The following is a 12,295-nucleotide window of genomic DNA, read 5'->3' as shown; positions in this document are numbered from 1 at the left end:
AAAGGTTTGTTGTTGCTGCGAAGAATTAAAGCAAGACATATTTGGGTTAGTGCGTTGAGAGTGCTGAGGTCTGTTTGATTAATTTAGGGTGGAAATGTCACGTTTTGGTGAGTTCCGTAATGGATATGAGGTATTAATTATTACAGATCTGGGAATCTGATCTATGAATCATTTGTGAAGTTCTGGGAGGTAATATGATGCTAAATTTATCATAAATTTGATCCTCCGCTTCGTGTAAACGACAGAAAGGTGAAAGAAAGAGGAAACACGATATGTTTTAAACAAATTCAAACTCTTTATACAATCATGAAATGTTCCGGACGGCCAACTGGGACAGAGCTCCTATACAAACACGAATATACAGCGTATCTGAACAAAAAAGAGTGAACTTTAAAACAACACCGGCGACCCATTATTGCTTCACTGTGTTTGAGGCAAGGACAGAGGTATATATGCATTTACATGCACTACATTTATAAATGTAAATAGTCTCCTGGCTGAAAAAACCTTGAGACATCCGAAAACCTCCCTACCCACAGTGAAATGTTTCAGTATTTAAATGCATATCAGACAAAGGTTTCAAGGGCGAGGAGCCGTTTAACCAGTCTGGCTTATGCCCATCTCTGATTGATTCGAAATTCAGTTTAACATTTAAAACGTTTCAAAATACACGATTTATTAAATCTGTTAAAGTGAAGCCTACACGGCTGGGCTGAGGGTATTTTTAACTTGAGCTAGTATTTTTAAGCAAAACATTAAAGCATAAGGACTAGAATATGAACACATGACAACATAAGGTTGAGTGAAAGAATTGCAGTGAAATATAAATTCACTGCCCCTGGTTCCAGTTCCTCTCCAAAAAAAAAAAGCCTAGATAAATACGAATACACAATGCCACGTTTATAAATATATATAAGGGGGCTTGTTCAGACAATGATTTCTACATTACCGAATTCCAAAAAGACAAAAGGAGCATCATACCATTCTAATATTATTATTATTATTATTATTATTATTGTTGTTGTTGTTGTTGTTGTTGTTGTTGTTGTTGTTGATGATGATGATGATGATGATGATGATGATGATGACAACAACAATAATAATAACAATAATAATACCGAGAAGAAGAAGAAGAAGAAGAAGAAGAAGAAGAAGAAGAAGAAGAATTTTACTACATATATGTAAGAACACGAAGGGAGAGACGGTGTGTATTGAGATGAGTAGCTTATGGGGCCGCTCCGTACACTGGCCGAAAGCTGAAGGAGAGCCGGAATGAGCTTTAACTGAAGGGAAGCGTTGCTCCTCTGCGAACACGGCGATGAGGAGTCGTGTCTAAGGGAAAATCCTAAAGCAAAGGATTCGTGCTGTAAAACTGCAAACGGTCCCTGTTCAACTTCTTCTCCTTCATTCGTCTGTTCTGAAACCATATTTTGACTTGGCGATCTGTCAGGTTGAGCAGCCTGGAGAGCTGAAGACGTTTCTCTTTGTTAATGTAAACACTGAAAAAGAATTCTCTCTCCAGTTCTCTGATTTGATACTTCGTATATGGACATCTCTTTTTCCGCATTCTCTGTCCACCTGGGAAAGAGGGAGCATCGAATAATTTTAATTTGAACAATACAGAATAAACGTTACATATAATCTAGACAGTGACAGAAATGAAAAACAAAGAGGCGCTGTCAGATTGCAGTTTGCAGTAAAATTGTGATTTTTGTGTTTTTCACTCAACACCATATTGCTATGTTTACTTGTTCGTTGAAGTCGCTGAGAAAGGCTGAAGGCCAATTCTTCAGTATAAAGCTGTAAACTTACTGAGTATCAGGTACGGTCAGATGAATTGTTAATTGCAACGGTGGGCCAACCTGAACCGCTTTGACATGAAACTAAATTCTAGTCATTTGACTGTTTCAGTGCTGAGGAGAAAAGCAATACGTCATAGTTCGTTTGACAGTAAACAATCAGCAAAGCAAACCGCTTTTGCCAAGACGGGGCCAGGGCATTTTCAGCGTTGAGATGCCAATATGTGCTTATAAAACGAACAAACAATTCAGCGACTACGTTATGCAACTCTCAGTGATTTCTCTGAGATGTAAATAACTATCTGTTTACAACCAAGCAGAAAATTCTGTTATGTGCAAGTTTTGAGGGGAAAATGACCGATCTTTCACGGCCAATTTCAAACACGTGATCTTGCGTTTATAACAGAGTTTTTGTTAGAGGGTAAATCTACAGGGCCCTCCATAAACCTTATGCGCTTATAAAACAGCATATAAAACTCTTTAACGGTAGCGCCTTAGATTAGAAACTTTCTCAGAAAGCCGGAGCGCGTGTTCATACGCACTGCTGCTGTTGCTGTATTTTTCCTCGTTGTTGCCGGAAGAGGATTCGGGACTACTGCTGCCCTCCTCGCGCCGCTCCTCTCGCTCTCTAGTCTCTCCCCTGCAAGTATGTGAGTCAGGCACGCGAGAGTCCAGAGGTTCCTTGGCGGTAGTTCTATCCATCACTGGAGGGTTCTCTGTGGATAAGCTCTCTCCACTCCCGTATGACGTGTCGAAAAACTGATCGAAGACTTGGGGCAGCACTCCGTTTCTCCCTACACTGCCGTACATGTTGGGAGCATGGTTCGAACCGGAGTGGTACATGACCGAATTGTTTTTCGAAAACATCTCCCCTAAAGTCCCCGGGCTAGACAGACAATCTCGGCTCACCATGTCTTCAGTGGGGTAGCAGTGAGACAGATTTCCCCTGTGGTGCCACTTAGCGGTTGTGTCAATGCCATAGTCTCTGAAGGCGACCTCTCTAACGGACTGAACTTGTGTCAGGTTTGATGCGGAATATGAGTATGAAATGGGACAAGACGGTGGGTTCTGAGGAAGGAAAGGAGGGAGGCTAGAGAAATCCGTCCCCGAGACGTAGTAAGTGCAGCTGGGCAGATACATGTTGGAGCCCACAGACACCACCCTCTCATCAAAATCCATCTTGTTTCTAGGTCGGATACTCCCCAACTCCGGTCCGGCTTCGCATCTTCGTCGCTGTGCTGTGCTGGTGCTCCAGTGGCTTTGACTGTTATCCGCACAGCTGAAATTTTGAGAAGTGAGCTGACGTGGAGATCAATTTCCATCCATTACTCACAACGCCAGTCATGTGACCAAGGCCAGAAATTGACATATACCTCTCCCAATGTGTGTGCGGGTAGGCTATAGTTTGTCGACTTGTATTAACGTTGAGGCGCTGTGGCATGTAAAGCATATCTATGTTGTTTAATTTAAGTCATTTTTCTTTTACATTGTGGGTGCTTTAATCAACGCCTAATCGCACAAATCACCAACACTTAAAAGGATTTTAAAGAGAGATCAGGTCATTTATAGTTCGTGGCTTCAAGTGCTTTCGTTTACTCTCCATTCTCACACAATAAACGGTCCGCGGCGGGAAGACCTGTGTGCAGCTGATTGTAAGTGAGCTGATTTAGAATTATTAAATTAATGGTCATTTATTTTCCGTAAATATATTTGCGGCGCCGTTGTCGTGAAGCCAATCGCCTCTTTATGCTAGAGGTAACACATGTTAGCCGCCAAAATCCACGTAATCGGTAATGTATAGATTTTTGACTATCCATCTCAGGAATCTTATTATTGCTGATTTGTTTTGAAATGTTAAAATTACAGTGGACATTTCACTCATTTAGGTCATCTCTCTCTCTATCTATCTATCTATCTATCTATCTATCTATCTATATATATATATATATATATATATATATATATACACACACACACACACACACACACATATATACATATGTATGTGTGTGTGCGTGCATATATATATATATATATATGTGTGTGTGTGTGTTTGTGTGTGTGTGTGTCGAAATGAGACGTGAGGTATGGCGTTTGCTGTGTTCCCAGCATATCTAGCAACTTGCTACAGCCAAATCAATACTAAATACATTTTAATGGGGTACTAAAGAAAATAGATGTTTTAAAATGTGTAGCCTATCATTACATGACATACAATGTTAAATTGTCTTAAAGGGATGGTGGGCTATTATTCCAGTTAAATTTGCATTTTCATTTTTGGCTTCGAGAGCTCCAGACAGCTGCTCTATACCGCGTTAGCCTTATAAGGTCTAATCAGGAACCATCGAGGCCTACAAGGATATGGACCAGAAACGTCTTCTCCTGGACAGGTTCTGATGACGTATGCGACTCATTTTAAAGCGTATGTATCGCAGAGATTACAAATTAACCGAGGAGAAGGGTATTTTTCCATTAAAACCTAACAGCCAAAATTGAGATTGTCAAGTCAGGTTCATACACGTAATTATATCCTCATCCCAGTCATTTTCTCAATGTATTGGCGATGACCCTCGGTTCCGCCAAAGAGGAAAATTCGTTTTTTGCTATTTTAGTTTTGAAAGCTTAATTAGATGCAGCGTGGCAAGCACAAGGACACCTTCCTTGACATTCAGACCCGGTTTAATGGCCCTGCGAGTAAGTGACCTGTGCCTTTATCGGTGAACAGGCCACGGTTGGCATCCGGAGATGCCATGATATTTAAACCTCAGTCACACCCAAAGTCATGGGTAAGAGTAAAAAACTGCTCTCAGTAATATTCAACTGAGAGGTGAGATCTCAAAATGCAAAAAATGCTACAAATTATTTGCTGGAGAACCGCGAAAACAAAGTCAAACCGTTGACGTTTTAGTGATGAAAGAGCGGCAAATGTTATTCGTTTGAAATGGTCACTACAGTTTCACTGCTGGGGCAAACTACCAAGCCATGAGTTCAATGTGCTGTAGTTTTTGTAGTGTGTAGTGTGTGTAAGACCTCAAGTTTGAGTAGCGGACGGGTGGGGGTCAGTTGCAGGGCCCACGTAAAGGCCACAAACACCCCGTTCACCGGTTGAAGTTAGTTAAGCGGACTAAGGGATTGTCAGAAATTCTCACTCTTGTCATCATAAGTTTGGGCCAACATCCGGAGAAAAAAGAGAACTCTGTCCACCCTTAAGGCCGTCAGAAAGCACAGCAATTTGTCATCAGTTCATACCACTAATAACTGAAGAAAATTATATTGTATTGCCTTGCAGAGTTGTTACGACTGGCCAAACAAATAGGCTTACCATCGGTTCCACGCCAGAAATCTTAATTTGAATTTTCGTGCAGTTTTCGGAGCATTAATAGCATTATTATTATAAATCTGTGTGTGTGTGTATATATATATATATATATATATATGTGTGTGTGTGTGTGTGCGTGTGTGCGTGTGTGTGTGTGTGCGTGTGTGTGTGTGTGCGTGCGTGTGTGTGTGTGTGTATATATATATATAAACCGTTTGAACCGTCTTAAATATTAATCATAAGGTCTCACTGATTTACGCGTTTTCTGCTTTTCTTTAAACAGAAACTATTTAATATTGGGCGCGTGCTTAAATTCAATCTAACTGCATTTTAATACGTGTTGAATTTATAAACGTCCAGTCGATTATACTTACTTTATAATTAATATAACACACGCGCGCTTCATGCCTTCTGTAGGCTAAGCATGATGAAGCTGCAATCACACTGCATTTGACAAATTTGTTTATTTCGAAGAGAAGTTTTCGTTGTAACGGAGCATAATCTGTTTGGTTTACTGATATTGTCGCGTGATGTTCACTGACCCAGAACAACCGATAGTTTAAATGATTCGGAAATTCGTCAGTGGTACACTATCACAACTTTTAGAAAATTTCTTCTCCTTGAGACAACACGTTCACACCGTCTGCGCACAGTGCTGGTGCAAACTGTTGTGACTAATTTTGCGAGGAATATGTGTTTTGTTAATTTTGTAATATGTCGTGTATGGTCTATTCAACTGGGGAGGGATGTGATTATTGCCTTTGTCACGGACTTTGATTTAACTCAATCCAGATTGTGCCCTGCACTTGCTCGTCAGATTTTCCTCTCGAAATGTGGCAAAGTTTTGAAATGGTTCTTGTTTCTGCAGGTGACCGAAGATGGCGGCATTAAAGACAGTCTGAAAACAGATTCATTTGAGAAACGACGCTGAATAGTCATAACCTTGGACAAACTGGTGTGTGGCCCATGCATCTTAACCAAGAGTGGTGCGTAGGCATGTGGATTGAGGAATACTGAATATATTAGATTATTTAATTTATGTCAAAAGCCCAGACAACTACTCTCTCTCTCTCTCTCTCTCCGATGACATAAATGAATGAAAATTGGGAATATTAGTGCAAGCTTTTTGTAGCTTTACAGTATGTTTGTGGGGAATTTTAGTTGTAAACTGTATATTATCTCACCACTCTCATCTCCGTTAGGTCTAGTGAGTGACGGGCGACTTTTACACGATTACCACTTGAAACCATTACCAAAACTGTTTGTTGTGACATTCTGCTGGTCGTTAGCTTAATATTGGCAGGCTAATAACGCTTCTCATAATAAAGAGTCCTTGGTATAAAAAGGTAAAATACGAAAATTGGTGTCTGATGTCTGAAATACCATCAACGTGAAGTACACCTTTACAGAAATTCTGGGTGGTAAAACTGTTTATATTTCCCCCATCGCTGATTCCGTCAGAGGTCCAAGCCATGATATAAACAGGGATTTTTAAAAAATTAAGTTTAGATTATTTTAGTTTGAACTGTGGGGTCGCCGCCCCGTTTGAAGCGCGACATCGACATGTAATTGCACACTTGGCCTTGGGGTGGCAGTATAAAACAGGCATGCACGCTTCCACAATCCGTTTATCACAGCGTCCACTGTCCATCCGGGCATTCTCATAGTCGTTTCTCTCATTGGCTGACGCGACAAGAGTCACCACATGCCCACTTAAAGTGTTGGGTTATGGCGCATTTGTGTCAAGCCGTCACAGAGTACCTATTTTACTGCTGAGAAAAACTCAGAGGGACAGGATAGTAAACCCTGTCTTTCATGCCTCTGTTTTTCAGACCTGAACGTTGATCACTGTCATGCTTAAATTTGTGCAGTGTGGCAGACTTTCCTTTTATCTTCCAGGGGAGTCCTTACAGTTACTAAAAGGTGACAAATTTGTGTGAGGTGTGGGGCAGGCCAATCAGCATCGACGTTGCGTATTTGTGCTTAATAACGCTTGGAAAAAATGTAAACACTCACACACACGCAATGGAGATGATTTTTTTTTAACAATAATGGTATTTATGATCAATTTGGCAATATATGCTATGCTACTGAATAGACAACACATGATTTTCCAACTCATAGCTTTACATCTGAATTTCTTTCCAACCGCTAATTTATTAAAATGTGTTTTTACTGTTTTTTGAAATCGCTGTTCGCTGTTCTTGGCAGGATATGTTTTGTTTTTGTTCTGAAATAAAAGAGATCAACCACAGATGTAAACGGTCATTCAACGGTTTTGATGATCGAGCGCATGTGTTGCGTTTCCTGAGTAAAAACATGATCATCCACTAAAACATTCATTCAGTGTTGATAATATTATTTGTCATGATAGACTAAAAACCATTTGGAAAAGCTGTGGAGATTAACTGGGGAAAATATGAGTCTTAGAGCCTTAGCTGAAAACTATAGGCTGCAATTAATTTTACTTTTCCACCGCACACACATAAACCCACACCCACCCACACAGAGAGAGAGAGAGAGAGAGAGAGACCCAATCCCACACACACATACACACTCATACAGAGTGAAAGTGTCTTTCTTTCATACAAAAATTGAAAGAGATATTTGACACAATGAACCAGTAGAAAAAACTCGTTTTGTCAGTCTTTCTTCTCCTTCAGTTGAAGTTTTTTTTTCCCATAAAGTAATCACCAATACAGGGGTCGATAAATCTATAAAGAAAATTCTAATCAATGAATAAATAAATAATATGCATTAAAATATGGGTGTTATGCGTATTCTGTCTTATATTACCTGCATGTTTTATGTGTTGGCGTATTTGGACCAAAAGAGAAATATTTGCCCAGAGTTTCAATGCGCTGCAATAACAAACATTATCCACAAGATGGCAACCCAAGACGCTAGGCAGCCCAAAGATTCTGACGCTCTCAAACCAGGTTTTTAATGGTTATATACGCGTTTGTTGTAACTGTCACTCTCCCTAAGCTCTCTAAAATCAATGTGTAAACTGAAGGAACGTGAATAAGAAAATAGCAGGAACTGATTTATTTGTTCAGAAGCACCGACTCTTTATAATGACAAAACTATGATGAATGGTGAAGAAAGAGAACTAGGGAAAAATATGAAAATAGATTTCAAAATTAAAACCCTTCGTCATGGGGATTTCAGCAATGACAATTCGGGTTTATATGACATATTTTTGTGAACTGTTTCAGTTCTTTAATTTTTCAACGTTTCCAAAAACATTAAAGTAAGTGAATTGAGTCGAATTTGAGATTATCTTGTTGCATATTGTGATTTAAAAATATATTTAAAGCCGAAGAACAAAACGGGATGATCTAATCAGGCGTAAAGGCTTATGCTGCAAACAGACATCATACAAAGTAATTGAAAATGAAGTGCTTTCGAACAGAATATTTTGCCATAGATGAAGTGGGTAATGCTGGTGTACTTTATTTATACAGGAGGCAAGTCCCACATGTGAAGTCAGAAGAATATGCAGTTAAAAAAGACGATGCCCCCATTTTCAGTTTGAGTATAATCCTCCCGGGATCTGAATATTTTCAAGCGGTGATCCTTGAAGCGGTTGAAATGGGGAATTGCCACATCAAAATGAACAAAAAAGGGGGGAAATAAACCTACAGATTTAGAACATTTCCTTCACCCTTTTCTGCCCCAAACTGTAAAAATGTTCTCAGGAAAATTAAGTAGAAAAAATTCCGCACAATCCTACAGAGTCTCAGTGAGCACTGACGTGAAGGAAGGCGCAATGTGGAGAATAAATTATCATAAAGTTCCTTCAATTTTGACAACGTTTGTTTTGGCTTTCTTTCATTTTGAGGGTTTTAACTGATGGTCTTGAATTTACTAATCACTTTCTTCTCTTTCACTCGCCTGTTTTGAAACCAGATAGTGACTTGTCGCTCCGTCAGGTTCGTTTGGGCGGAAATCCTCCTTCGTTTATCCTTGGTGATGAACTTATTCGTGGCGTATTCTCGCTCGAGCTCCTTTAGCTGGATCTTGGTATAGGGCACGCGTTTCTTTCTCCCCCGCCGAACTGAGCTGCAGTCAGCTGCCGGTCCGTTTTCTGGGGGGGGGGGGGGGGGGGGGGAGTTGGGGTTATCAAACCGTTGTTGAGAAATCTACTATTCATGAAAGCTAGCTCGCCCAGAGTGTCACAGCGTAAACCTGAAAAGGCCTTGGGGTAATTACGCAAGACAGGTGAAGTATAAAGTCTGAAAATCATTTATAAACGACTGGATAACAAATAAAGGATAGAAACTTTTTTTTTCGTAATTGTCTGTATATGGACGCGGGCATCCCCATACAATCAAATCATTACAATGCGAAATAATAGCTATATTTCAGTTTAACTTTTCAGTCGAGATGATCTGAGAAAATCGGGAAAATGGACAGACCTACCTTGAATAGTTGATTTCCACAGATGGTTTGACTGTGTCTGGTCTTTGGGACAGTACACCGGGCTGTTCCACCCGTTACCGATGGTCCAGGGCTGATATGTCTCAACTGGCAATAAAGAGTCGTGTCTCGGTTCTGCCGGAGCGCTTAGCGCTGGTACTACGGGCATGTCCAGATAGCTCGGAACAGGTTGATACGGGCCAGGCGAGTATCCCTGATAAAAAGTATATTCCTTTGCTCTGGATGGGAATTCCTCTCCAGAAATGGACGTGTCCATGTATTTCTCCCCGTAAGACGAAGGCTGCGCGCAGGATTTGCTGTTGTGATGTGACATCCTGCATTGGTAGTAACCGCTGCCAAAATATCCATAGGGCAAAGAGGCACCAGGGGAGCTCTGTACCGCCGAACAGGGGCTGCATTGTTTGACAGCTTCACTCATGCCAGATACTGGCACCTCGCTCGACGCGTAAGTCGTGCTCGGAGCCAGTGAAGTCGGGTGGGACACGAGATTCCTGCACTGGTTCGCAGTGAAATTGCTTCCCACGAATCCCTCCATACTTTTGTTAATGTTGTCCGCGCCGTTGTCATAGAGAAACATCACCGGGTCGATCCAGCGCGAGTGGAGCAGTAACGAGGCTGTCATAGCACGCCCTGCATTAAGCCAAAGCTGCTCTTTTTCAGAAAAGCCTCACGATTGAAACACATACAAACACACACATATACACACACAGAGAGAATCTCAGGGTAACCGATACTCATGCGCCTCTGTACATGAAGGTCGAGCGATTATTGGCCGAACTGAGACACGTGATATGCAAAGAAGTTGATAAATGTGTAAACCGCAGATAACATGTTTCAAGCTCGATAAATGACATTTCGATCTGATAAGGATATAGAGGGATTTAAAAATAAAATTGACTTTAACACATGGGAGGTAAGCGCAGTCTTTCAAAGTGGAACCGAGGTAGATTTCCAATTTGATGTAACTGCGCATGAAATAAATCGTAAAACAGCCAAATAGAGCGTATTACAGTGTTACACTGCTTTTACCTGTCATTTAACTCGCTGATTACTGAGAGTGGAATTACTATGCTGAGAACTGTCTCGCACTGCAAATCAGTTTCGAAACAGAAATAGGCCTAGTTATGGCTACTAATATCTTAAGGGGTTTTTTTTTTTGTCGTGACTGGGACCGAATTTTCTTATATGATTAATACGAGATTCCTACCTGTTTTGTTCTGCCTCTGTTCTAAAATCATTCTTCTCCGTCCACGCAACTCAGCCCAAGCCAGAAAGACTGATTTAAACTGAATACGCTTTTCAAATAGATTGTCACTGATTCTGTCGTGGCGCACTGGTTGTCATTTTTATTACTTTATCTTTAACTGACTGTACAATAACCTGTCTTCCTCATGAAAGAGAATTGCTCGCGACAGGGACAGGCGACCTGAAATCACATATAGCCTATGTCTCATATGTTCAATTGCAAAATAGTCTATGTTACATTGACCTCTGGTTGATTTCCGTGTCAGTATTTATGGACAGATCCGGCTCTGCCCGGGCATTTCCTCTGTTACACACACACACACACACACACACGTAGGGTTAGCCGCGGCTGGAGGCCAAGGTCAAGTTGAAAGTTGATGTCTGGCCTCGTTTGCCCGTCTGCTCAAAGCTCATGAAGGAAAGGAAAAAGGAAAAGAGAAACAACAGCAGCCGTCGTTTGCTGGTTTGGTCGTTTGCTCGTTTGGTCGGCCTGCTGTCCTCATTCCTTTCATTGTTGCTTTTTTCTGTCAAATGCGGACCTGACATTCAGTTGTTTGGCGGTGTATGTGAAAGGAGGCTTTGGCACGAAGGTGCAGATATTATGTAATTAGAGGGAGACGCAGTCGATAAAAAAGAAGTGGGGTTATCCGGTCTGTCTGTATTTTCCGCCATGACTTTTCCTCAAGTTATGCCGCCCAAATGAAGGCGTAGCGATAGCAAAAACGTCAGAATAATGCAAAAACGTCAGAATAACTTCTCAGAATCTGATGTAATAATTACAAAGAACTGGCCTAAAATGACTTGACATTAAAAGAAAAGAAACAAAACTTGAGTCTATAACGTCAGTAAACGTCTGTTTAACGCTCTATCAGAATTTCTAGAATTTGCAACAATTAAAAGAAGGATAATCATCATCATCATCATCATCATCATCATCATCATCATCATCATCACCATCATTATCATCATCATCATAACTTTGTTGTTGTTATAGCAGTGACTTTAAATAACTGCAAAAAGAAGACAGATATAAATGAGGAATGCATTAATTACAAATTCGACCCGAATTTGCTTTGACCTCCGTGCTGTAAAGTTTTTAGGTTTGGAAAACCGATTTCTGCATTAAGTCGTAAAAACCCAGCACATATTTAAAACAAGCATTGTTTTAAATCATTTCGATTTTACACTTAACGATGGCATTATTGTTCGACTGAAAATGAACTAATCCTCCGTTCACTGGAGACCACATGAAAAGTCTGACAGATGACATGGCAGCATGAGCGCTCATGGCCGCAAACCGAGCTCCGAGCCATAGTCAGTTTCTCTATCAGCTGAACATGAAGCTCTCTCTCTTTTCTCTCTCCAAGGCTCCACAGAGCTCTATCTAACAAAGGCGGCCTACGCAGAACGAACGACGGAAACATATTTTGATCAAAATCTGATTTACTGTACCAAAGCTATCGCTGCGTCCGTGCTTGAGTGTCCGCAC

At 40.8% G+C, this 12,295-nt stretch overlaps 2 protein-coding genes across 3 annotated transcripts; both read right to left on the bottom strand.

Annotated features, from left to right (window-relative positions):
- Window positions 1–1,345: 1,345 nt before the first annotated feature.
- Window positions 1,346–2,978, bottom strand: hoxa11b (homeobox A11b). The gene is made up of 2 exons (XM_030782194.1): window positions 2,345–2,978; window positions 1,346–1,578 (listed from the first exon to the last, which is right to left on the bottom strand). The coding sequence occupies exons 1-2, from the start codon at window positions 2,976–2,978 to the stop codon at window positions 1,346–1,348; spliced, it is 867 nt and encodes a 288-aa protein (XP_030638054.1).
- A 5,988-nt stretch (window positions 2,979–8,966) lies between these two features.
- Window positions 8,967–10,183, bottom strand: hoxa13b (homeobox A13b). Of its 2 annotated transcripts, none has more exons than XM_030782117.1 (2): window positions 9,496–10,183; window positions 8,967–9,193 (listed from the first exon to the last, which is right to left on the bottom strand). In XM_030782117.1, exons 1-2 carry the CDS (start codon window positions 10,181–10,183, stop codon window positions 8,967–8,969), a joined length of 915 nt encoding a protein of 304 aa, XP_030637977.1. The 2 variants fall into 2 exon arrangements, with proteins under 2 accessions (XP_030637977.1, XP_030637978.1); XM_030782118.1 differs by having other exon boundaries at window positions 8,967–9,208; window positions 9,544–10,183.
- Between the last annotated feature and the right edge of the window lie 2,112 nt (window positions 10,184–12,295).

Source organism: Chanos chanos, chromosome 8, assembly GCF_902362185.1.
Source record: "Chanos chanos chromosome 8, fChaCha1.1, whole genome shotgun sequence".
NCBI classification, from domain to species: Eukaryota; Metazoa; Chordata; class Actinopteri; order Gonorynchiformes; family Chanidae; genus Chanos; species Chanos chanos.
The sequence above is the reverse complement of the archived record's forward strand: the minus strand, read 5'-3'. Positions and strand labels throughout refer to the sequence as shown.